Source organism: Lissotriton helveticus, chromosome 6 (genome assembly GCF_964261635.1).
Source record: "Lissotriton helveticus chromosome 6, aLisHel1.1, whole genome shotgun sequence".
NCBI classification, from domain to species: Eukaryota; Metazoa; Chordata; class Amphibia; order Caudata; family Salamandridae; genus Lissotriton; species Lissotriton helveticus.
Window position 1 is genome coordinate 314,639,392 of NC_136067.1, and position 27,478 is coordinate 314,666,869.

General features: G+C 45.2%; 1 protein-coding gene across 2 annotated transcripts in view; it reads left to right on the forward strand.

The window, feature by feature from the left end:
- SMC6 (structural maintenance of chromosomes 6) overlaps positions 1-27,478 on the forward strand; it is a 1,026,872-nt gene that overhangs the window by 131,141 nt on the left and 868,253 nt on the right. For both annotated transcript variants that reach the window (XM_078647759.1, XM_078647758.1), the window contains exons 5-7: positions 7,205-7,341; positions 12,602-12,663; positions 22,157-22,237. In XM_078647759.1, coding sequence (XP_078503885.1) covers positions 7,205-7,341; positions 12,602-12,663; positions 22,157-22,237 — 280 coding nt within the window. The remainder of the gene's footprint in view (positions 1-7,204; positions 7,342-12,601; positions 12,664-22,156; positions 22,238-27,478) is intronic.

A 27,478-nucleotide genomic window follows, 5' to 3' on the forward strand; every position in this document is an offset into this window, starting at 1 on the left:
TTTGGGTTTTTTGCACTTGCTCATGTTAAAGATTGGAAAAACACGCACTACATCTATCACTGGAGAGACTTTTACATTTACACTTTTCCCCTCAGTCGGGACCGTTGTAGAGTCATTAACAGTAGTTTGGGATGGGCTTGGAGTTAGATTTCTTCCAGGCTTCAAACATCCAATGTCCACCAACTGCTTATTCGGTTCCTCTAACCCTAGGCCATTAGCAGCTTCATGAATACTGCCATTAATTTGACAAAGATTATTAAGTATAGGGGAGTAACACTTCGTACATACTTGGCTATGTTGTTTAAGGTCTAAAACCCCTCCCAAAATGGGCGTTAAGACTTTGAGGATATGATCCGAGTTAGAGGCGCTCTTCTCCAGCAGGGACAAAATTGCAGCCAAAATATTTTCCAATTTAGTGAATGAATACGTTAGCCCCCCTAATCCTGCAATCTCATTTTTTGACAATGTAAACGCGGAATTCTCTACCTGGATATCTCGGGGCATCGTTAAATCATGGAAATCTGATGTCAAAGAGAATTTAGTAGGAGTACTACTATACATAATTGGCATGTGTAAGTGAGGTCCTGCTTGGGGAGACAATATTTCCTTATTCGGATGGGGGTCTATAACCAGACATTGAGCACCCGATATTTCTAACTGCTTCAGTCGTTCTGCTCCAGTTGAATGGCAATATCCGGAAGAGTGTGAGGTCTTCTGTTTTTGCCTGCCCACTAAGTTCACTATGGACTTTCTGATGTTCACTTTTAGGAGAGAAATCGCTTCTTTTTATTGATGATGAGCAGTCTGGTAAACTCCTTTGAGATACACTTACATTGTCATGAACTTTTTCAAAAAGGGTTATCAAATCTGCTAGTGGAGAAAGAAGGGTGACGTCCTCACTTTCGCCGCCCTTACTCTGCATGGGAACTGCCACCTCTTTCCTAGATAGGGCCAATTCCATCTCCAAACCCGAATTTTTCACCACCCCTTCTTGATATGACACAACAGCTTGACTTACGATAGAAGGGGGTGCTACATTGCCTACGTCCCCATTAGGTTTCTGTATTATTATTATTACAGGAAAGAGTGCTTCTGGTCTTATTAAATGGCTATCTACTCCATTCTCAGCTATTATATTGGAGTCCATTATCACCTCCATTGAATTATCCTCATTTCCCACAGCTACAAGATCTTTGTTGCTTTCCGCTGTTGCGCTCTGAAACCTTCTTCCCTTTTTAGAGAACATTGTTGTAATAGATGGATATGATTTTAAAAGGGATAGATGAGCACCAATTCTACGTCTACGGATTAATTTTTGAGGTTTTGGGGGACTCCACGAATTCTTGTCACTCTTATCACTATGGTTAATGGCTTCTAGAGGGTTTACAGATTTTACTTTAGACTGGGAACGCAGTTTTACCATGGCAAAAGAGGTTATCACCACTTAAACTTGAGGTTCCTCCAGCTAAAGATGTGACAAGACTAACAGAAGAGAGCACTTCATTCGCTCTAAGAAAAAGGATAACTGAACAATAACTGAAAAAAGAGAAATACTGCCTCAGGATAGATTTTACATGGCGTTATATCCGACACAGAGTATTCCTCAGATAGCACCCAGATACCTCCGAAGACCCCCACGGCTCTTCACATGACACCTTACCCGAGGCCTGGGCGATTCATCGGTAGCCCAATCAGTGCCGCACGCCGACTCCCGTCTGGCAACTGGGGCTATGGTGACTATGATGACCGTGGAAGATTTCTCGGGTCAAAGTGACCACTTGGAGATTAAAAATAAAACCAACACACACCACCCTAAATATTGAACAGGACTTATATCAAGATTGTATCTGAGAATAGTCAATAATTACTCCCAGAGTCCAAAACAGTCAAGGCAAGGACGCCTGAGGCACCAAAGTCTAAGTTCAAGGTTCAAGGACCAAAATCCGAGGAGCACAGGTCCGCGATCCACAATCCACAGACGGACGATCAAAAAGAAGATATAGAACTGATGCAAACCACTGCAGAACCACTGACCCAGATCCACGGCAGAACTGAGGTAATCAAGGCAAGTCACCTGCCGCAGCACAATATAGCACAGAGCGCATAGCACTGAGAAGGCGAGCGAGGAATGAGGTCGCTCGGGTCTCGCTTCACCCGACGTGGACCGCAGCCTGTGTTTACAGGGGTTGTGGATTGCGGATTGCGGATTACGGGCGAAGATATTTTCTTGATGAACCTGCTACACTCCACACCGCTGCTACTGCTGCTCACAAGCTCCTCCTCCTACTAGCTGGAACCCAATACTCCAGTCCAATCATCCGATCATCCAATTATTATCCAATTTTAATCAATAAGTGGCTGAATGACTTCTGAGGAGATGGCGGTTTGCTGTATGCTGTATAGATGTTAATAGACTTTTTAAACTGATATTTTACTTTGAGAAGGCTGTTAATGGCTCGTTATCAAATCTAAGCTTTTCTCAGCTCCCGAGTCACAGGTCACAACTGTCAGCATTAGAAAAGTGAAGTCAGGAGATAATCTGAGGTCGGGGTCAGGTTACCACGGCAGGGCAAGACGACACAGTACTTACGGCACTCGCGCCCCCCCTTGCAACTCGTTGCAGCTCCTGATCTCCCGCGGCGCTCTTGAAGGCTATTCTGCTCTTCCGCGGTGTTTGCAATGCCAGCACCGCCCGAGGCACTCGTGACCCCCGCTTTCACTATCGCCTCTGCCTTCACCTTCACTCGCCGACGCCTACAATCGCCGCAACCACAGCGCTATGACACAAGCACTTTCACCCGTAAAGCTCGACCTCCCCACTTTTGTGAACGGGGGCCGGGTGTTAAGTACTGGGTAAAGCAAAGACCCACTTAGACTTTCCGCGGCACCTCTGCTGCCACGGCCGCCGCCACCGCCGCCTCTTCTCTTTGATCAGCTCGCTCTGACAACTAGTAGGTCGGAAGGACACAACTCTCAATCAGCAGCTCTAGAATCAACCGCCACCGCCGCTGCCCCGACTTTCACTCCCAGCTGTTCCCAACACAGCGCGACACAGCACGGCCCGGTCCTCGGCCCTCAGGCTTGCAGGTATCTCCGCGCCATTCCTAAGTTTCTCACAATGTCAGGTCCCGGAGGCTCTCGGCTCAGCACTCGATACTCAGCGCCGACTTTAGATAATATCGGCGCTGACGGGCCGCTGCTCCTCCTTGCCTCCCTGCCGCTGCCCTGCCGCTGCCTCGGGAGCTGAGCGGTGCGGCCCCGGAGCGATGTGGTATGGGTATGGCCCAGTGCTTTGGGGGGACCAGAGGGGAACCAGCGGGTCAGTTGCTAACTGTCGGTTGCTGCCGGCTGTGGCTGCGGCTGTGACTCCCGGTCCTGTTTCCCTGGCCACCGGCGTTCCAAACCCAGCTCTCGGTTCGGCTCTCTGCGAACACTCTCAGCTGTTGCTGCTCAGCTGCCTCCGCGGTCTCTGCCTTGCGCTCACAGAATCGCAATGCACTGACATTGATTCCCAGTTGGGGCCTACTCAGCCTTTCATGCTTGTGAGATCGGTAAAAAGAGTGCAGAGGCTGTTGGGTATCAGCACGCCTGTTACTGAATTTGCAAAGTGCCTAGACAATGAACATGGTTATTAACTATTTGTTGCCTCCACTTACACCTTCGCTGTGTCCTGATCTATGAGCTTCATATGTCCCGACACAAAGAAATCAGCAGTTAAAGACACAGGTTCTTGCAGGAGATGATACAATAATCATCTCATTGACCCAGTAATGCTTTTTTGACAGATATCAACTGGCAGAGATGTTGCCACAGCCACGAGGGACGGTGTAATGCTTCACGTAGGGTGGTGAACACAAGCAGTGTTGCAGATAGCCGGGAGGAATCAGAGGGGCAGATGGATTTGGAGATATTGTAGTGAACAGTCACATTTGTAGAGCACTTCTGCCCCTGAATTAGGCCATGAAGCGCTCCAATTGCATCAGGAACAGGCGCCCTTCGGAGAGCATTATTGGAAGGGTGTTAGGTCAAGTATGCCCTATGTGGGAGATGTTGGTTGAGGTGCGTGAGATATGGGTGATTGATGTGTGTGACAAAAGGGGGGTTTCCGGTCCTGGGTCAGTGGCATTCATGTCAATCTTTATCTTTGGGGCCAGGCAGTATGTTTTTCTTTTTCTTTTTGTATAAATATGCCATTCAAGTTTCTCTTCAGTGCACCATTGGAGAAACAGATGAGTGAAAGTGAGGGCAAAGGTTGTGGAGACGAATGTAGATAGAAAGGGAGGTAGGATGGAAGCAAGCGAGAGAAAAGTCAAGTGTTGAAAGAGGAGACGAAGGGACCAGATGGAGTGATGGAGACAGAGTGTTACAAGCATTTGCAATGCAATAGGTCTCGCATTTACGCAAGTTTAAGCTACTGGCATTGTAATGTGGTTGTAAATGTAAATGTGGTTTATTTATCTTTCAAAAACCAAGACATAAATAAAAGGCATTGTCATTTACATTTAGTCAAAACTCAAACCAAGACGCAACCCTTACAATCTAACAGCACAACAAGCGATATCCCACACTGTGAAGACTTTTCTGCTTTCTTTAAGCTAAAGACCGACAACATAAGGAGTGACCTCCTTAATGATGTAAGTCGATACCCGAGCATCATCAAAAGGCCCGACACCCAACCTAAAAATAACGCTTCCTGGTTGTCTTTCGACACCTACTCCGAAGAAGCAATACACAAACTGCTAGGCACCTTGAAGCCTTCTAATCACCTCACAGACCCACTACCTGCCAATGCTGTTAGAGACTTCATCCCCGTCCTTCTCCCACTCTGGACTAAAATCATTAACAGCTCCCTTCAGCAAGGTCTCATCCCGGACTCCCTCAAAGTGGGGCAAGTCACGCCCATACTCAAGAAACCTACAGCTGACCCGGCTGACTTAAACAACTACCGCCCTATCACCAATATCCCCACTCTGGCCAAGCTGTTGGAAAAATGTGTGCAACTCCAACTAACAAAACACATTGACCAGTTCGAACTCCTCGACCCTCATCAATCAGGCTTCCGAGCGAAACACAGCACGGAAACGGCCATGACACACATAATTGATGACACCCTCCAAATCCTGGATCGCAACGACTCCTGCCTCCTCATCCTCCTGGACCTCTCCTCAGCATTCGACACGGTCAAACATGAGAACCTATTAGAGCTCCTAAATACCAGAATGGGCTTATCCGGGACTGTGCTCAAATGGTTCACTTCCTTCCTACACAACCGATCCCAGAAGTTCAAGATCAACAACGTGCTGTCCTCTCCAGTGCCAGTAGATTTAGGCGTCCCACAAGGATCTTCCCTCTCACCCACGCTGTTCAACCTCATCATGGAACCACTCGCTACCCTGCTCCAAGCATCCAATGTACACTTCCATATGTATGCCGATGACACTCAACTTTACCTAAAGGTACAATCCCCGGAAGATATCAAACTTCTGAACTGCACACTTAGGAACACCCAATCTTGGTTGGCCGACAATCACCTCAAACTAAATGCGTTGAAAACTGAGTTCCTCCTGATATCACCCCCTGCGAAAATTACCACCACCCAAATATGGCTCAATCACCTAACAGCACTCAATGTCCGACCCACCATCGTGGACTCTGCGAAATCCTTAGCTATCACACTTGACGCAAATCTCAATATGCAACAGCACATTACCAAAGCAACGAAAGGAGCTAACTTCCAAATCAACACTCTGAGGAAACTCAAACCCTTTCTCCCAGCCAAAGATTTCCTAACTACTGTACAAGCCCTAGTCATCCCCCGCATAGACTATGGAATTGTGGCCCTCAGTGGTCTCCCTCAAGCAACAACAGCACCCTTAAGAGCCTCCTTGAATGCTGCCGCGAGACTCATTTCGGGCTCAAGGAAACACTCTCATATAACCCCTGACTTGAAATCCCTGAAATGGCTTCCCTTCAAAGCCAGAATACAACTGAAAATTGCTGTTATGACACACTCAGCCATACACCACAAGGCTCCCAACTACCTCACTCAAAAGTTGACTATATCAGGAGGCTCGAGATCCAATAGAAGTACAAAAAGTCTGCTTTTGAAACCTCGCAGATTCCGTAAGGAAAAAACTTACAAGCGCTCCTTCTCAGGAATGGCACCCAGGATCTGGAATGCACTCCCTCCTGAAACGAGGATTATCTCCTCCACTGCACTCTTCAAGAAAGAAGTGAAAGCCATCCTTATGGCCAAGTTCACCTGATCCTTACTGTTGCTGCTCAGAGACTTTGCACCGATTTTGTAACGTTGGATACTTAATGGTCCAATAACTTCTTATTCATGACCTCCTGACCTTGTTTGCAGTTGGATCAAAGACTCTGCACCGTCCTATAGTATTGTCTATTTTGAGTGTTTACTGGTATCTATTGATCTCTATGGCAGCTGGATCAGAGTCTCTGCACCACCTTATTTTAATGTCTATTTGAATGTTTATTGTTATCTCTTATGATCTGTATTGTAGCTAGCTCAGACTCTGCACCGTCTTATATTATTGTCTATTTGAGTGTTCTCTGTTATTTCATGATCTCTATTGTAGTTAGATCAAAGACTCTGCACCGCCTTATTTTACTGTCTATTTGAGTATTTACCTGTATCTTATTAGCACATGACTGTTATCCTATTATGCTACCGTTTACTATACTGTACCCAATTATTATGTCTACTCACCCCCCTGTTGCCCACTCCCCCCCCCTGTGAAGCGCTCTGATATCTGTCAAGATCTTGTTCGCGCTATATAAAACTTTGAATAAATAAATAAATAAAATAAATACAATGCCAATAGCTCAAACTCACGTAAATGCGAGACCTGTTGCATTGCAGATGCTTGTTCATTTTGTTTTAAGATCTCTAATATAGTGCATGTGTTTTCAAACTGTCTCCCTTGTGTACCTCAATTCCACTTAGACTCCATCTTGATCTCTTTTGTCTGACTGCTTCTCTCTTCATCCCTTTCTTTTGCTTTCGCCTATATGATTCTCCCCATTGCTTACCCTACCCACGTGCCCTCTGTGCACTTTTCCCCAAACTCCTTGATGCTTTGTCTCTCAGACCCCCACCCCCCCAGATTGTGTTTGCGCCCCTTCCGTTTTGCTTCAGATTGATAAACGACTATTCATTTAGTGACTGGTACTTTTCTTTAAGTTCCGCAGATGTTTCCATCACCTTACGAAATCGAGGAGAAGATGCATTTAAACCTGACGTGTATGGGGAGTCTATAATTATCCAGCAACATATTTCTGTGGAGGGGAATCGCAGCTATAAACTGAAAAGTAAAACAGGTGATAAGTCCTTATTTTTTAATTTCCTAATTTATCCTTGAATACTAAAATTATGGTCTCGGAAAGCATGTACAAGGGCATGCAAGTTGTCTTATTAAAGTGCCCTGCGCACTTTACTAAATTTTATATCATTGACTTTGAACAAATGTGAGTTTGTTTTGTACTATTCTAGTTTCCGGATTGTTTTTCTTTTTTAATGATGTAGGAAGTTATTTTTTTAGCACACTGTTCCGTACATTGAGGATATCTGATCCTATGAAATCAACACAAAATAATAAGTTGCAAAGCCGATAGTCCTGGCCTTTAACAAATCTGCCGTACCTCAGGTCCTTACTAGATGTTCCTCTCGAGTAAAGGGCAACTGCTTAAAGACTTTAATAAGGCTCCAGTGTCACAAGACTTTGAGTTGTCACTGTCCAGTCCTATCGAACTGCAAGAAGTCTTCTCAAAACTGCAGTTCCTGAAACAGTTTACTAGATGTCTGTATCAGTTTAAAATCAATTGCATGAAATGTTGTTGAGAGTTGAGGGGGGTGTGGTATCAACATAAAAACGTGCATATAAATGTTTGCTTCCTACTCTAATAATTGGTGCTTATTTTTATACGAGAAATTAATATCCCAAGGTGGTTCATGATAAAGAGTCAGTCTTGCAACTTTAAATAAATACCTTGATTACTGTGGACGTCCTATGCTTACAACCTAGTATACGTAGGTACTAGCAGTCTCTGGTAGTCGAGGGCTTTCATTCTTTTTCTTAGAAAACTTTTTTGGGACATACTTGCCACCAAAGAACAGTTTCTGATACTAAAGTCGGCCTTGACAGAACTGTGCTGATCCTCAGGCCTGTACTGTTTTAGGAAGCAGAATAGTGTCAATGTCCGTTGAGTATACCAATATGTAAGGACCTCTCTCAAAAGATCTTTTTATTCTTTTGTATTTTACTCTAAATTGCATCTTGAAACTGACAAGGAATTCACAAACCTGTAGTGTCGCATGTTGTTACTAGATTTCCCTTTCAAGTCAGATGCGAAGCCTGAAAGTCCTTTCATAAAAGTGGAGAACTTTAAGTGGTTCTTCCTCCCGAGTTAGATACAACTGAAGACTTCACAAAATTGCAGTACTGTACGTTGTTTCTATACGTTGCTGTTGAGTTAGATGCAAAAGCTTCACATAGCCTTCACAAACCTTAGGGGTTATGGCTTCAACCTAAAATATACATATGCGTATTTGTTACTTGAATGAATTCTTTGTTACTGGATAAACACATTTGCAAAAATGCTCAATTAAGATGATGAGCTAATAGTGTAACTATCAATAAATGTTCTTATTACTGTTGGAAGGGAAAGGGGTGCCTTCAAGGGAATTTGTTTAAACAGAATAATATTATTTTGTAAAGATTACGAGGATAATTGAATAAACCTCTAAAGGAGGAGAGGTTTATTCAATTATCCTCGTAATCTTTACAAAATAATATTATTCTGTTTAAACAAATTCCCTTGAAGGCACCCCTTACCCTTCCATATATTTACCCAAGCCCTTAAGGGTATTTTGGGTCGCTCACTGTTGCAAACCCTTATTACTGTTGAGCACTTGTGATAACGTAGTTGATGTATGTGCTAGCAGTTCTGGGTAAATTAAAGTGCTTCAATTTTTTTTTTTTTAGCATACTGATTTTTGACTGGCACTATACATGTTTGGCAATATTCCACTTGCTTATTTATAGTAAAGCCAGTCTGTGGGTGACCCACGGCCTTTGCTATTGTAAGAAGAAGCAAATACGAGGAAGTAATAGTTATTTACTGTTCCATCATTGGGACTGGGGACTTCCTGAGAATTCCAAATTTAGAAGTCCTTGACGAAAGCTTCTACAGTCTGAGGTTTTGTGTTGTTTTCTAGCATAAAAGTGAATTTCTCCCATTTGTGTGATATCTGTGGCACTACATGCACAGATAACTGACCTTTTAGGAAAGCGGAAGGGCTATTTATAGTACAAGCTATTAATATTCTTACTGTCTTAGATGAGCCGGGAAATAAAACCAAAAAGTATCCAGTCTCTACTTTCTGCTGAAGTTTAGGGCTCATTAGTGGGTCACTTTCTAACCTATTGTAATCTCTCAAATTAGTCTTAATGTAGGAGTCAAATGCTAAGATCAAAGGCTTAGGAATTAGCTAGATCTATTTGCAGGATGTTGAATCCCTGATCTCCTGCATTGGCATTGGTAAAGATTAGACCGATGTCTCCAGATACTTTTGACTCTTAAGAAGTTCCTAGAAGTCATAAGTATATGTTTAGAAATGAAGACTTTCATTCACTTCTAGGGCACACCCCGCACAGGTTTCTGAAACTATTACAGATTTTCTGCCAGATGCCCCTTTTTAGGGGTTCTGCTCATGCCTTCGAAAACACTTTCATCAATACAGAATGCACGGACTGTGCTTAGGCGTTTATGTAACACTACACTAATTGCATGGAGGTCAATAAAGTAAGACTACTACCTGCTACTATTTTATGGTTATTTTGTATACATAGTGCTTGCTCCATAACTTGGTTGTGCATGCTCCTGAGAGGAGCAATACATGTACACACCTCTAGGTGCGGCATTACACTGATTTTACCTGTGTGGTTAATTTAGACAAAATTTCAGCAAGCGATCTGTGCTCTAATTACAATCTTTGAAAGTAGGTTCTTTTGTACTTAGTCTTTTTAATACTGTTGTACAAGATTGTAACCAGGGCCACTGAAATTATGCAGTGCTACGTATAAGTTTTTTCCCCATCTAGATATGTATTTGCCATATAATCCATCAGCTGCTGAATAATCTGCAGATTTTCTCTCCCAAAACTTTGTAGTTTAGATTAATCAAAAATGACTAAAAATGTTGCGACTTGGGTTCTCATGCGGCGGAAGGCCCTTTACCAAGGTTATCTGGTCCTATTTCTATTGCTTTTTCAGGTCTCGCCTACGCAGCGCGCATAAGCTGCATAGGCAAAACAGACCTATAGCTATCGGTTTGGCTTTTCAGCCAAAAACGTGCACGCGTTCCATTGCCTTCAATGGCAATGCGTGCACGTCTGGCGATGGGAGCGAGCGCTGCCATATGGTAGCAATTATCACTCTCTAAAGGGAATCGCGCAGCTCCCCTCCTCCTCCCTGCTGCCAGCAGCCTGCTGTGCTTGTTAACAATATTGTGGGATGGAACCAAACATGCCGTAGTTGTTCTTTGGGGCCAGACTACCCAAAACATCTGCCCCTGACTTTGAGGCTGAATCTCTCGCAAGGCAGCGCTCAGTTACGCTTACATTGTAACACAACACTTACTATTGTGCTAAAATGACGGCATTAGCACAAGCATAGCTGATGGCATAATTGGGTCATGGTTCTTTCTAAAAATGCTGCTGTGTTTTTTCTAATGGCTTGGTGAATGCAAGTTGAACTGGGCCTTACTCCGCTGCTTATGACAATGTGTATGATGTGCTTAGTTTGTGGAATCAACTTTGCCAAACTTTTTCTGTCTTCAGACTGTTTCCAAGTTGTAACTAAAGAAGGGGAGACAAAAGTTTTTTTTCCAAAACTGAAGATACAGAAAATGACGGCCAAGAGCAGCCAGCCAATTATGTAAATAGGCCGGAACATGCTGTGTCTGTTATTCCAGCTGAAAATACACAAAAGCTGGCAACCTCTGGGGAAATACACTCCCTCCCTCCTCCAGTACTGTTGCTGTGGGAATGTGGGACTAGATCCTTGCAGTCTAAACCTACTTTGAGGCAGACTGCTCTGTACGCTGGGGGTGTGGGGGGGCAGCAGAGGGAAGACAGACTGTCCACTCCCGCGATGACAGGCGGTGGGGACTGGCAGAGTTCATAAAAACAGAAACAAAACAAACTGCTATGCTGCTTTCTTCATTGTTCATCGGAAAATAAGCTAGAAAGGATAAGAAGTTCTTTCGACCTCATATATTACATTGGGAATTGTCTCCTTCCACCATAAAAGTAGAGGTTGCAATAGAGACGGGGCTAAATTAAGGCCACTGTAAACAAGCATTCACATAGCCAATAGGTCTCTCCTTTGAGACCTTATAAGTGTTTAGCCATGCAACAGTTGATGTTGTTGCACCAAGGATATAGTACTGCATAACATTATACTTATAAGGTCCCAAAGGCGAGACCTATTGGCTATGCCAATGCTTGTTGTATTTGGTTGTTAAACTGGTAGTAAGGGGGTGAAATCTTTGCTCAAACCAGTATAACCATGTGTACATAATTTTGACTTTTCTTGCTGCGTAATTTAGGCAACCCTATTGCGTAATCTGGTGCTCCCGCCATATAATTCTAGTGGCCCTGACTGTAAGCGACCCAATGTTATAATGGCCGAGTCTTTTCAAGCAGAAATAACTTTTTAGGTAAAAGTAGCAAGGCACTTCATAGGGAGCATCTGGCTTCATCATTTGTGGCACCTAGAATAGCCCTGTTTGTAGTCTTGGCCTGACCATCAAGCGGGGACCTACCCAAAATCAGTGGACAGTGGCAGAGAAGCACCTGTCTTTTCTGCTCTGGTGTTATGGGGACTACTTGGAAGACTGCATGTTTAGAGTGCAGCAGGCAAGAGGGACGGTAACATTTCATCTTGGCCTCCAGATATGTAGGTGCACAGCCTCCAGTCATATGAACAGGAGATCAGAATTGTCAAGGTCTGCGCTTTGTCTCTGTATTGTAGCTATTGTGTGTCACCAGCTACAGCCTGCAGTATACTGGCATCACAGCTCCCATAGAAGGCAGTCTGCAGGAGGCCATAGAGGTGCAGTTGATTTCCTTTTTCTAGAATGTTCTTGTCCATTCCTATGCATTCTAAATTACATGGGCAAAATGCCATTCCACATGATGACTGACAGTTGAGGAAGTGAATGGCCATCTTTAGAAACCATGGATTAACATGTGATTGATGTTGTGAGACAAAGCAATGGCTAAATTGGGATGATCCACTTGTCCTCTTTGTGTTCATTCTCTTATTTATTTGAGCCCTGGCAGATAGAAGAGGCTGTATTGGAGCAAAATCTAAAAATGGAGCAAGGGCATATGGAATTATGAAGTACTTGTCAACGTTAGTGAGGAAAAAAAGGATTAGGAAGTGAATTTTCCCAATCAAGCAAATAATGACAGTGAATGCCCATAATGGTGTCAATGACATCAAAATACCAAGTTATTGTCACTGGTATCAGTTTTTTTCTGTTAACTTGTTTTGTTTTCTTATCTTTACTGTAGGGAGTATCATATCTTCCAAAAAAGAAGAACTTATTGCAGTGCTTGATCATTTCAACATTCAGGTGAACATGACTTATGTTAATTCAGATATATTCCAAAAGAAGCGTACATCTGGAAATCGTAAAACCTGTTTTGTTTACCCAGCGCACATGGCTGTACATTTGTTAGCAACAGAAATATAGGATGTAGTTGTGCTGCAACAGGCAAGCATGTCTTAAGGTTTTTTGTCACTTCTCATTAAAACATGATGTAATATATATATTATTTTTTATTTTATTTACCCTAGCTATCAGTATTCTTTCTTACTCTCCTATATATTGTGAACTAATTTCTTTCTGACTCCTGATGTCTTGTGTCCTTTATCACCTCCCTACTGGTGTGTGTTTTGAGATGTAGATGTGCCTAATCGTTGAAGTTACATGCTTACTTATTTTTGTTCTATGTAATGATGCTCTGCATCATTGTGTTATATTGTAAAGCCCTCTAATACCCTTTGGTGTTGAGTGTGCTCTGTAAGAATTCGTATACAAATAATTTGACTCCTCTTCACCCTGCTGTTTCAGTGCCTCTGTAATGCACTAATGTCACAACAAAATCGTAGTTATCAATGTAGTGTAAAACTGTCCCGTCTTCATGCTTCCTCTTGTCCAAATTGTCACAATTGTACGCCTTTTGTATTAATGGGGAGTATTCGCCCTTATCAGATCGCTTCCTACCTGTTGAACATAGTTGTTCTGCAAATAGCTATGGCAAGATTCTTTTCTGTAGCACTGTACTCATCATAATTAAGAGGACTGATACAGAGTAATTTACTATATTCATATGAATCGTCAGTCCCTTCTGAGAAGGTTAGAAGAATGCAATAGTGAACAAAGTTAAATAATTTTTTTTCTTTAACTAGACAAAAAATGCAAAATTGTGAGTACATATACCTTCTAAACTTACCTCCTAAAAATAAATATTCCATACTTCCAGAAGTTTTATAACGGGAGGAAAGCATTCGATTTTTAACATTTGCTAGAGTTTCCATACTTCCTTGCTACTCTATTCTGGTACTTCCATGGAGGTTTCCCCAGGAGAACACAGCTGATTTAACAATTAATCATAAATTGATTTGTCCAGAGATTGTTACCCGCACAAAGAGCCTGCAAAACTTTAAAACTTACATTTTTAGAGAATTTGGGGTTTTGAAATTTATAAGCGAAACCCACCATCTATATTTAAGCCTCTTTGTTGAACAATAACTGGCAAAATGGACTACCATCTTGAGGAAATCCTCCTCCTTAGAAAGAATAGAGCTAAAGCTGTAGGATAATATCCTTTCTCTGGTAAAGTCCAACCTTCCCCTATACTAGTGAGGCACTTAGTTCCCTTCTCGCTGCTTTAGCCGATTTTCTTTCCCTTACAAAGGATGAGATTATATGATTTCATTTAGTTAAAAAAAATGGTGGTTTCAGAAGGCTGGGAAGACACTGAAACAAAGATACTGCTAAAGGGTAACCATTTTGCTGAGACAAATCTTGCAAACTAGTAAAAGAAAACTGGTGTACAATTTCATTAAATATTCCCTTTTTTTAATTAAGCAAGTGTAACTTGCTTGATACATAAGAAAAATAAATACATTAAAAATGACTAATGCCTGCTTCCAAAGCCATTATTATTGCTTTAGGGGTGTGAAATAGTCTGAATTGACACACTTGTAGGAGTCTGATGGTTTATAGTTGTGTTGGTTCGGTTCTTGTCGGCTCTGCCTGGGGCAATGAGGTAGTGTAGGCTGCAGTGGCCTCCTGTAAAGGGCCTTGGCGCATATTTGTTTTAACAAATTAAGCACTGCCATGGGCTGAATTTCAGTAGGAAAACTCTTCTCTGATGCATTAATTAAGAGGCATTCTTGTAATAAATGTGCAGTTATTTTAAATAAGAGGCTGCCACTATAGATTAGAGGTCTTCTGGTTTATTTAAAAAAAAAAAACATTTTTATTGAGAAAAAAAATATAGCAGCTATAGGACAGTATACGAATCCACAATATACATATGCATGTTTCAGAACGGGTGATATGTGGGAGTCGCAGTTTACATCTCCGCAGGCAGTCACTTTGGCAATATCAGACGTGTCCACTGGATAATGTACAACACTATGTCAAAGTTGCGATGCAGACATTTACAGCACAGAGTATACAATATACAGTTAGTCACGCTATTTATCTCCATGTAGGGTCACATTATGTCCCCTAGTTTGAGTCAATTACGGTGCAGTTCGATTGTAGGGGATATGCAGATGTCTCCTCTGTACCTATTCCACCCATCCCATTTACTGTCCCATTTTTTTGGGCAGCCCCTGTTTTTAAAGTCCTCTTTTTCAGCTATGTTGCAGTGTCCATTTCGACTGCCCATTCGCGACAACCCCTGCCCCCCCATTTCTGGGCCATTGTTTAGTAGCTTTTTATATGTGAGGGTTATGGCCTTTTTATTCATAGGCATAATTTCTTATGCCTACCTATAGAGTATACATGTCAAAGGATGGTGCTGGATACACAAAAAATAGGAAATAAATATATATCAATAATATATACACCACATATGATAGCACATCAATCGCAGACTCTTCAAAATCAAGAAAAAACTAAAATATATACAAAAATTACAAAGACCCTAAATTATTGTATATACACATGTGAACTCCTTATTCGGAGTATTACACCTCAGCGCCTGAGGTATCAAACCTCCTGCCCTATTTTTTTTAGGCGCCCTAACCAAAACAACACCAGTTATTAATTTTTACACAGGATACAGTTTCCCTGAGTGGGGTGGCCCGTGTGAGTTTGTTATGCCTGCCCAATTGTTTATTCGCTCTATGCCAGGTGTCCACTGTGCGTGCAGTAGGTCCTGTGAGTTTTAGCTTACGAGGGTTCGTATAGAGTACCCTATTATATACTCCCTGTCCCAAAAGCCATCGATCTGTACAGAAATTTGGATCGTCGTGTTCCCTGTACACCCATTTATTAGTTGGGATGCCTGGTAATAGAGCCTCATGTCGGGTAATGAAATGCCCCCGTCATACCAGCCCAGTGTCAACTTTTTCATGGCTATCTGTGGGGCTCGGCTGTCCCATAGTAATCCCCGCACAGCGTAGAGAAAACGCGGTAATGCTAACATTTTAAAAAGGGCTGTGCATCCCAAAAGAGTGAGGGGGAGAGTTCACCAATACTTTGTGTCGGCTCAGAGACATGCCAGGGATGCAAGCAGATTTGTCTCATAAAATAGGGTCGGCTCTGGTGTGATGTATATGCCGAGGTATTTAAATCCCTTTAATGTCACTTGTATATCGTATCCTCTAGGATTATATGGGGGTGCGCCCCAAAACACATAGAGCTGTTACTTGGTCCAGTTAATGGTGTACCCCAAGTGGGCGCCAAAGATGTGGAATATATGAAGGAGCTGGCGGAGAGACTGTGAGGGTGATGCCAGATACAAGGGGATATCATCTGCGCAAAGCGAGATGCGGTCCTCGTGGTTCTCTATCCACTTCAGGCCACGGATCAGCGGGTCTCCTCTGACCAAGACCGCCAGCGGCTGAAGTATGATGGTGAAAAGCAAGGGCGACAAAGGGCACCCCATCTAGTACCCTTTCCCAATGGAAATTGACGAGAGATGTGATTATTTACTATCACATGCGTGGTTGGGTGGGCATAGAGCAATTGGATTCACTTTATAAAGTTTGGGCTAAATCCTGATCATGTCACGTCTACCTAGGACCCTATGTAATCGCCTTAGATTCAAGGCCATGTTCCTTCCTGGCATAAACCCGGATTGATCCGAGTGTGCTAGTTCGGTGATATAGGGGATAAGTCTGTTGGCCAACAGTTTCGCTAGTATTTTCGCCTCAACTGTGAGGAGTGAGATGGGCCGGTAGGCCCTACAATAGTCTGGGGCTTTACCCTGTTTATGGATAACCACAATGAAGGGCTTCCTGATGTCTCCAGGTGGTGCCCCCTTCTCGAAACGTTCGGTGTACATTTGGAGCAAATGAGGAGAGAGTTTGGAAGCCATTGCTTTAATGAATTCGATTGGAAGTCCGTTGGGTCCCATGGAAACATCTTGAATAGTTGTCTGAATTTCTTCTTCAGTGAGCTTTGCCTCTAGGGATTCCTTATCTTGTGTTGTCAGACCAGTGGCTTTTATATTCGATAGCAGGTCTGCGTCCACGGATTGCTTGGATATCCCAGAGGTTGTTTATACTGATGAGAAGTAAGTGGCGAACGGGTCACGATCTGTTGGGGATCCGTGATTACCTCCCCGTTGACCCCGTGCAGTGTGTGGACCCACCTAAATAATGGCTCCTTTCTTTCTAACCAGTTAAGAACCTTGCCTGTCCGCTCTCCATGTTCGTATATCTTATGACATGTAGATTTATACCTCGCCTTGGCCGCGTCCGTTAAGAGCTGTTGGTAATCAAGTCGCACTATCGCCAATGAGTGTTGCGCCTCCTGGTCAGTGGTGACTGCCAAGGCTCTCTCCTTGGTTAGGATATCTTCCTCGAACTCTGTTATGCATTTCGTGAGTTCTCTCTTATGACCGACCATCAATGCCAATGCCCTACCTTTTGTGACACCGAACGCACCCCATAGGATTTGAGCTGAGGAGACTGATCCTACATTTTCTTTAAAATAGAAATCTGATAGAGACTACTAGCCGCTGATTCCTTAATGTGAAATTATCCCCAGGCGTGAGACTGGATCCGGAAAACTTTTCTGCCACAGCATCCCTGCGTGCTGGGGGTACGACACCACGTGACTCCGACCTGACGTCGTCCGCGCTGGAGACATCAGTGAGGATACATAGTACCACCCCGGCGCGCCTACGTCAGTTTTTTCTCTTACCGCGTGCAACGCGGATCCGGATTACTGTCCTGGCCTGTTTCAGGCCTTCCATTCTCTTCTTACGCTTTGGCGTTTAGTGGAACAGTGTGCGAAAGCCTTCGGGCTTCAAGACTTGTACCTCCTGTGCACGTCCAATGTCGGCTACGGACCCTCACTCGATTTGCATGTGGTAACACGACTTGGAGAGTTGCGACGCCTGCCAACACCTAAAGCCTAAAACAAGGCGGGAGCGCTGGATGAAGTTACTGTCGGCGCGCTTATCCAGCTCGGTGTCGTCCCAGCGTCCGTCCTCTACCTCGGAGGCAAGGAACAGCCGGTTTTGTCTGCGGAATTGCCTTTTGCTGTGGCCCTTTGGGTCAGTATGTCACTGAGGCCTTGTCCTCCTTCCGCGCTGGGCCCTGGCTCTCCCCAGGACAGGTGCCCCAGCCTGTCTCCTCCCTACCCGCCAGTTCCCAGCGCGGAGGCTTCTAGGGCCCAAATGACAGCCTACGCGGTGGCGCTGCAGGCTTTTTTGGCCCTTCCTTCACCTTCTGTGACGTCTGCGGATCCCTTGCCTTGCGTGGGGACTTCCGCGGTGTTGCCGGTGGCTCCGGCGCCAAAGGTTTCGGCTTCAGGTCATGGGAGGGTGTCGTCGTCGAGGAGTAGTCCTTCGGGGCGTCCCTCGTCGACAGCTAGCGACCCTGCCTCGCCGCAAATCCCAACGGGGCTCCCTGCAGTGTCGCAGGCGATCGCCGGGACTCCTAGCTTGTCCCAGAGTCCCTCTCGATTCTCTGATTCTCTGAGCAGGCGGCTGCCTCACCAAAGGTGAAGCCGGTGCCGCTAAGGCGCCAGGAGCCTTCCTCCCCGGCTCCGGTGGAGTCTAGGGTGGAGGCCGGGGTCCAGGGCGCCCTCCCGAGTCCCACTCCGTCCTCGGCGCGGGCAGCTGCCCCGTCCAAGGTCGAGCCGGCGCCGTTTCGGCACCGTGCCTTCGCTGGTTTGGCGTTGGCCACGCCCCATTCTCCTGGAGAGCACGTGGTGGCAGGAGTCGGACCGGCGCCGGTCGACGCTGATCAGGCGCCAATGGCGGGCTCCATGGTGCGGTGCCGGCGCCAGGCCCTGGATTTGACTCCTGAGATCCCTTCTTCTCCTAAGGTCTGTCACCTGCTGGTGTGTTCCTCTCCGGAGACAGGGCGCCGTGTAGTTGCCTTTTCACCGGCATCTTCCAGGGGAGGCTCTTCGCCGTCCCCAAGGCCTAAAACCTTAAACCCTTCTTTCCGTGGCTCGCGGCTGGCTTCTCCTCTGGCATATCCGCCCTCCCCTGGGGCCCGTCAGGTTCCCCATTCCTCAGTGGATCCTCCTATATGCCGGGATTGGCCACTTCCCCCTGGACTTGGGGTTGGGCGGCTCAGTCTGTAACCGTCGCCACGGAGGAATTACTTTCACCTCCGTGGTGCCCTACTGAGGCCAGTGTTGCCTTTGTTTGGGCTATTTCCACGGCTGCTGGTATCATGAGGATGGGTGAACCTGTCCCTCCATTTCCCACAGACAACCTCTTGGAGCTCTGGTGGACGGAAGTTGTCCCTTCCCTTTGAAGCGTCACTCCATAATTTTCTTGTGGGGCTTAGGGGCGCCGCGCCACAGGCGATCCGGTGCCTCAGGCACTACTGCACCGCCATCGTCCTGCTCCGCACGACTGGGTCTGTCTTTCCACCCTTCTACTCAAGGCGCTCTACTACGCAATGCCTTTCCATGTTTGTCTGTGGTGGTGTTCCCTCCGTCTCGGGAGGCCCGGTGGTTAGATTCATGGGGGCGTAATGTCTTCGCTTCTTCCAGTGCTGCCTTGAGGACGCTTAACACTTTGTGTGTGCTGACCAGGGCTACTTCTGGCCTGTGGGATTCTGTATAGTCCTGTCTTTCTCATGTCTCTCATGAGGGGGCCCGTGCTGATCTGCGGGGCCATGTGTTGGATGGCAGAGAGTTGGCCATGTTTATTCTTCGTGCGGCTTTGGATGTTGCCGATGCTGTTGGCCGTGCTATTATCACTTCTGCGGCTCTCCGTCACCATTCTTGGCTACGCGATGCTGTTTTCCCTTAAAATGTCAGACAGCATCTGGTCGACCTCTCTTTGGACGCTGTTCTGTTGTTTAATACTCATGCAGACTCCACCATTCAGCGTCTTCTTACGGGGCTCCGTCCTCCTCCTCCTCCTCCTCAGTAGGTTGGTTTACTGAACCTCCGGGGCTTGGTGGAAGACGTTATCCCACTTGCTCCTGATATTTGGTTTTTGGAGGGCTGTTACACTTTCTGTGAGGGATACTGTGCCCTGGGGGTCTTTGGTTGGCCCCGCTCTTCAGTTGACTGCTGGTTCTGCTCCTTTTTTGGTACGTATGTGTTTTCTGGCTGGCTACCAAGCCTTCTGTGGTTTCTGCCGCAGGTCTATGATTTTGTCCTCTGATTGTTTTTTCCCTAAGAGTGGTTCCCATGCTTTCTTGGGACGTGTCCTACCCTATGTGGGGTATATGTAGATAGCGTATAGCTCTGACTTATGCGGGGAGGGTGTGTACTTCCCCTGGTGGGTTCATCGGCCTCACTGCTGTTGCTGTATTACGATGGTGTAGTCTTTGATCCTTACTGGGGAGTGGCTTGGCCATCTACAGCATTGTGCCGCGGTGTTTTGCCCTTTGCCTGCCATTTTGTCTGGCCCTCTGCCTGGTGGTTCCGAGGGCATAGTTTCCTGTGTTGCCAGCCTGGTCCGTCCTACTTGTTACTCCTCATCTTCTTGCTGCTCTCACTACTTAGTGGATCGGTTCTGTCCGGGGAGGTCCCCTTTAGTGGTCGTTCAGGACGGTTTACTAGCTTGCCCTTATTCTGGCCCGACGTGGTCCGGGCGTTTCGTTTCGTGGCATTGTCAGCAGCTGGCTGTCCCTGCCTGCTCTTCTGCTCTGTGGCCGGCGACCTTGGCATGGGCCCGGGAGCTCCTACTTTTTGTCCTGCGGGCCATTGTGAGCTTCCTTCTTATTCTTCTGCCTGCTTATTGCTGAGGCGTCGTTCAGTCTTGTTTTTTGCTTCAAGCTGTGATGGGCTCGGCGGCCCTCTTCACTGGGTATGTTTCCCGCTGGAGGCCTCTTTTCCTTGGGGTCTGTAGGTGGCTCTAATTCCTCGGCGCTGCCTGTGCCTTGGGGCTTCCAGTGGAGTTCCCTGGTGCATTGATTGGGCTTGGGGTGTTCTGGTTTCCCCCCTCCCTCCCCTTCGTTTTGCTTTCTCCTGTTGGTGAAGGCTGGGTTGCCTCTTTGTCGTTCTAACACATCCCCTGTGAGGCAGGTGTTCCTCCGCGATGTTGAGGTTCTCTTCGGCTTAGGACCTGTGCCTTATCCCTGCTGCGGTGGATGGGGCTCTTTCCCTGTCCCTGTCGTGGGTCCCCTGTTGGGGGGTCTTGGGCTCGTCTGAGCTGGGGAGGTCTTCTCGCATAACCCTCCTCCCCTTTGGGGTATGGCTAGAGAATCTATTCTACATTAAGGAATCTGCAGCTAGTAGTCTCTATCAGATGTACAGGTTACTTACCTTTGGTAACGATGTATCTGGTAGAGATAATTCTAGTCGCAGATTCCTTCACAACCCGGACTTCCTCCCCGTTTCTTCGAGGACCCTTCTCTGTCTTCTGCACTCGCCTGCTTCTGGGCGGCGGTCCTCTGTGAGTGCTTTTTTCTTACTCCCTCCCTGAGGGATGCTCGCCTTGTTGTTGCTCCATTCCTTCCTTTTTGGTGATTGGTGGGCGGATGCCTGGTACTTCTGCGCCCATGCATTTGATCTCCAATGTCCGGTTCGTTGTACCCTGCTTCCTTGTGTTGCTTGCACTCCTGACTCTTGCAGTCCTTGGGGTTGAGGTCTATGTATACTAATTTATTCGACATTTATTTGAGCACTGCTAGCCTCGCCTTTTGTCAGCTGCTTGAAGTTCTGTGGATTTAGAGGCTATTTAATGGAACAGCCAGTGGTGCGAAACAGAAGCAGAAGGTTCTGCTTTCACAGTGTAATAAACTGATGATTACCATTGATGTGTGTCTGGAGTGTTATCTTGAATGGTTTTGTCATCCTGTAGTTTTTGTTCTGATCTGGCTAGAAGACACTTATTCTTTAAATAACTTGGAAAGGGCTGAGACTTCATGTGGATGACACTTTAGAAGCAAACTAATTCAGACCAAGATTATTTTTACCATCCCCGTGTCTTCTACTGGACTTTGAGGTAACCCGACGTTTTGTCTTGTAGTATTTGGGTTTTTGTCTATGGTTTGTGGTAGATTACAGCACCTCTTCCCTGGCCAATGGCAACTAAAATTAGCTGTCTTAAAAAAGGTATCCTTTCTGTGGTATTATGTTTGGTAGTTGAACTCCTTTTGTAAGATTTTGTTTCTTTCCTTAGCTCTGAAGACTTGGGATAATTTACAACATATGCTATATGAAACACTGAATCTGAGCTCTTCTTTTCACAAAGTAATATGTTTCATAATCTTTTATGTGCATTAAAGCACGTGGCTAGTTGCATATGTAGGTGCAACCTAGTATCACATAGTTTACCAACTTTTTAAGTACTCACATTTTGTTGATGATAAATGTGTTTTTCATGTAATTTGTGCTTTAATGCTTTTAAGCTCTTCTTGCGTAAACTTTTTAGCTTAAAAATCTTTAATTTATTCAGGTGGATAATCCGGTGTCAGTTCTAACACAGGAGATGAGTAAACACTTCCTGCAATCAAAAAATGAAGGCGATAAATACAAGGTATGAAGTTTAATAAACAGAGATATAGAATCGTTTTTCAAGTATGCATCGTAAAGGAAAATAAGATGAAGGCCAGATGAAAACATAAATGTTGACTGTTTACAGGTTTAGCAATTTACTAGAAGTTTATTGTGCATAGAAAAAGATGCCAACTCTAATCCCCCGGCACTAGATGTTCTGTCAATAGCCATTCTTTTGCAACCTCCATTTCTTACATTTTCACTACTCTATATCATATTCAGCGTCCCTTTACTTGAGATTCGCTTCATTCTTTCTAATACTAAACTTTATCCAAACTGTACCTTCCCAATAGGTTTCTCTATTTTGTTTATGGAGCTATGCAGGTGAAATCTGATAAGATTATAAAAATACCCGCAATGGTGTTTTGGCCAGTCCTTCTCATGGTGATACTTTCATCTATACAGAAACCAAATTGTTGTATATTAACAAATACCAATATAAATAGATGTTTAACGCTCACACAGAATATATCAATATCACCTAGTTTAGTAAAAAAATGTTAGTTTCAGAGACAAGTCTATAAACTATTAGACAAACATATGCTCTTACATTGATCACATTCCCTTTTATAGTAATGAATTTTAATCCATTCATATCCTTTTGAGATTGTAAGTATATGTTTTTTAGGTATAAGGTAGGCAGTACACCTCTTTTTGTAAATGGTCGGCCTATTTCGCATTTTTCTTTCATTACCTCTCTTTCAATACCCCTATCTCTTTCTTAAATTGTGTTGTAATAAATGTTGCCATGTTTGTTACGTTTGTCACAAAGGCACTTGATGTCAGATTTGAAATGTCTATAGGATCCGACCACTAAATTCAATCATTTATACTACCAGAACATTTCCAAAGGTAACTGAAGGATGCCTATAACACAGTTTAGGATATTTTAACAAAATACATCTTTATGCAGAATCCATGACTGGAATCATTTTCTTTTTATTGCACATATTGTGTGTGTCATAGAAATCAAGAAAATGTGATGTATTCTTTTAATAAGATAAAGGATACTATCTCGTTACAATCAAGTGCTCTTTGTTCCAGGAGCATTCTTTGTGGTTGTAAAATAATCCACATCCATACCCTATTTTCAGGTCGAGCCTGACAGCGCTTGCGCTGTCTGGTGACATGTTGTATCTCATTAGTGGACTTTTGGCACAAACGCTGGTTGCCATTGGTTCTTTCTTGTGCCCGTTCCAAAATACTAATTACAAAAAGGGGGTGGTGATGGACAGAGTATCTGAGTTAATCAGAACACTCCTACCCAGTCAACAGATCAGGGCTTGATCCATCACCGTTTTTTAGCTCACTGCACCATCCCAGTTCAGAACCTGGCTATATGCAAATTAGTCTGTCCCTGGCCCAGTGCATCATGGGAACAGGGCAGACCAAACTACCAAGCCAATTCTTCACTGGAAAGGAAACAAGCTTCCGGGGACCGGTTTCTGGCATTACAGCCGTCTTCGGCCCGGCTTGCTTGAATCCTGATGGTGCAATGAGCAAGGGACTCATGTCTGAGCATACCCTTCCACACTCATGGTGGCCAAAATAATTACAAAAAGGGGGTGGTGATGGACAGAGTATCTGAGTTAATCAGAACACTCCTACCCAGTCAACAGATCAGGGCTTGATCCATCACCGTTTTTTAGCTCACTGCACCATCCCAGTTCAGAACCTGGCTATATGCAAATTAGTCTGTCCCTGGCCCAGTGCATCATGGGAACAGGGCAGACCAAACTACCAAGCCAATTCTTCACTGGAAAGGAAACAAGCTTCCGGGGACCGGTTTCTGGCATTACAGCCGTCTTCGGCCCGGCTTGCTTGAATCCTGATGGTGCAATGAGCAAGGGACTCATGTCTGAGCATACCCTTCCACACTCATGGTGGCCAAAATAATTACAAAAAGGGGGTGGTGATGGACAGAGTATCTGAGTTAATCAGAACACTCCTACCCAGTCAACAGATCAGGGCTTGATCCATTACCGTTTTTTAGCTCACTGCACCATCCCAGTTCAGAACCTGGCTATATGCAAATTAGTCTGTCCCTGGCCCAGTGCATCATGGGAACAGGGCAGACCAAACTACCAAGCCAATTCTTCACTGGAAAGGAAACAAGCTTCCGGGGACCGGTTTCTGGCATTACAGCTGTCTTCGGCCCGGCTTGCTTGAATCCTGATGGTGCAATGAGCAAGGGACTCATGTCTGAGCATACCCTTCCACACTCATGGTGGCCAAAATAATTACAAAAAAAGACACTCTGTTCATCACCACCCCCTTTTCTGAATCATTTTGTCCACCATAAGTGTGGAAGGGTATACTCAGATGTGAGTCCCTTGCTCATTGCACCATCAGGATTCAAGCAAGCCGGGCCGACGACGGCTGAAATGCCAGAAACCGGTCCCCGGAAGCTCGTTTCCTTCCCAGTATAAGAATTGGCTTGGTAGTTTGGTTTGCCCTGTTCCCATCATGCACTGGGACAGGAACAGACTAATTTGCATGTAGCCAGGTTCTGAGCTGGGATGGTGCAGTGAGCTAAAAAACGGTGATGGATCAAGCCCTGATCTTTGGACTGGGTAAGAGTGGTCTGCTTAATTCAGACACTCTGTTCATCACCACCCCCTTTTCTGAATCATTTTGTCCACCATAAGCGTGGAAGGGTATACTCAGATGTGAGTCCCTTGCTCATTGCACCATCAGGATTCAAGCAAGCCGGGCCGACGACGGCTGAAATGCCAGAAACCGGTCCCCGGAAGCTTGTTTCCTTCCCAGTATAAGAATTGGCTTGGTAGTTTGGTTTGCCCTGTTCCCATCATGCACTGGGACAGGAACAGACTAATTTGCATGTAGCCAGGTTCTGAGCTGGGATGGTGCAGTGAGCTAAAAAACGGTGATGGATCAAGCCCTGATCTTTGGACTGGGTAAGAGTGGTCTGCTTATTTCAGACACTCTGTTCATCACCACCCCCTTTTCTGAATCATTTTGTCCACCATAAGCGTGGAAGGGTATACTCAGATGTGAGTCCTTTGCTCATTGCACCATCAGGATTCAAGCAAGCCGGGCCGACGACGGCTGAAATGCCAGAAACCGGTCCCCGGAAGCTTGTTTCCTTCCCAGTATAAGAATTGGCTTGGTAGTTTGGTTTGCCCTGTTCCCATCATGCACTGGGACAGGAACAGACTAATTTGCATGTAGCCAGGTTCTGAGCTGGGATGGTGCAGTGAGCTAAAAAACGGTGATGGATCAAGCCCTGATCTTTGGACTGGGTAAGAGTGGTCTGCTTAATTCAGACACTCTGTTTATCACCATCCCCTTTTCTGAATCATTTTGTCCACCATAAGCGTGGAAGGGTATACTCAGATGTGAGTCCCTTGCTCATTGCACCATCAGGATTCAAGCAAGCCGGGCCGACGACGGCTGAAATGCCAGAAACCGGTCCCCGGAAGCTTGTTTCCTTCCCAGTATAAGAATTGGCTTGGTAGTTTGGTTTGCCCTGTTCCCATCATGCACTGGGACAGGAACAGACTAATTTGCATGTAGCCAGGTTCTGAGCTGGGATGGTGCAGTGAGCTAAAAAACGGTGATGGATCAAGCCCTGATCTTTGGACTGGGTAAGAGTGGTCTGCTTAATTCAGACACTCTGTTCATCACCACCCCCTTTTCTGAATCATTTTGTCCACCATAAGCGTGGAAGGGTATACTCAGATGTGAGTCCCTTGCTCATTGCACCATCAGGATTCAAGCAAGCCGGGCCGACGACGGCTGAAATGCCAGAAACCGGTCCCCGGAAGCTTGTTTCCTTCCCAGTATAAGAATTGGCTTGGTAGTTTGGTTTGCCCTGTTCCCATCATGCACTGGGACAGGAACAGACTAATTTGCATGTAGCCAGGTTCTGAGCTGGGATGGTGCAGTGAGCTAAAAAACGGTGATGGATCAAGCCCTGATCTTTGGACTGGGTAAGAGTGGTCTGCTTAATTCAGACACTCTGTTCATCACCACCCCCTTTTCTGAATCGTTCCAAAATACTGGCTTTCTATTGGTCCATTGCCCTCGATTGCTGCTCCTTGGCGATGCTGGTTTCAGCTAAGGTGATTTTACCAAGTGATTGTTTTTGTTGCCCATCACATGTTTCCAGATTGCAAAGGCCTCTCCTCCCTTCTGGCTTTAGTTTGCCTGCCTCTGTTTGTGCTTTCACAGGCTTGTTTCAGTATTCCAAGAGAAAGGATGCAGAACACAAGGTTGTGAGGGGAAGTCGAGTTTCATAAATAAAGGCTGGAGGTCCTGCGTCTTAGCAGCTGGAAGAGTTTTCCAAGAGTTCGGGAAAGAGGGAGGGATGCCGGGAGATTCCATTGGCAGAACAGAAGAGAGGGCTGTGTGAGGGAGAGGTTCATGGAGCAGTCTGCAATGTTCCTCCCTTCGCGCACCACTTGGGTGACCTTTCTTCTGGCTGGAGAGCAGAGCGCTTCTAGATCAGGCCGTCTGATAATAACCCTCTTTGCTGCGTCTGCCATTTTGAAAAGCAGTGAACTATTCTTTGGTTACAATCGCAGCTGGAACTGGACTATGCAAGTGGCACAGAGGGGAGGGGAGGGGAGTGAGGGGGCTTCAAGACCTTCCAGACCCGCCCTAGAATCTGACAACTCACCCCTGAATGCAGTTTCATCATCCTCCTCCCCCAGGGGTTTGAGTGGAAACTTACGAGGCTGCATTCACATGTGTGATAATTACATAAAGACATACACTGCAACAGGCAGTCTGCACAGTGCCACACACCATGAAGAACACGTACTGCACGGGGTTCTGCCTCTAAAACTAAGAGAGTGATCCAGCGCGGCACTTTATCGGGGACCGATACTCATCAATATTTCATACAAATGGCCCATACACATTCACCCAGTTCAAGAAATGCCTGTTTTGCTGGGGGTCAAGCTTTAATGACGTGATAAATCGCTTTCTTCATAGATTCATGTTTAACATGTCTAAATACATAACTAGACCTGTATATCAACTCTTTCCTCTCGGTTGTTGGGCCAATTAGTTGAGTAGTTGATGGTAATAATAGCACTATCTAACTAGCTAAATAATCACAGACTCTCAGTAAGATTAATAACGTTTTTCTCAATTTCTTGTGAATAATTAATGCTCATCGCATACAGGTTACAATGCAAACAAAGAATCTCACAAAAAGGAGAGAAAAACAATCAGCAAAATGCAAACTGTGTCA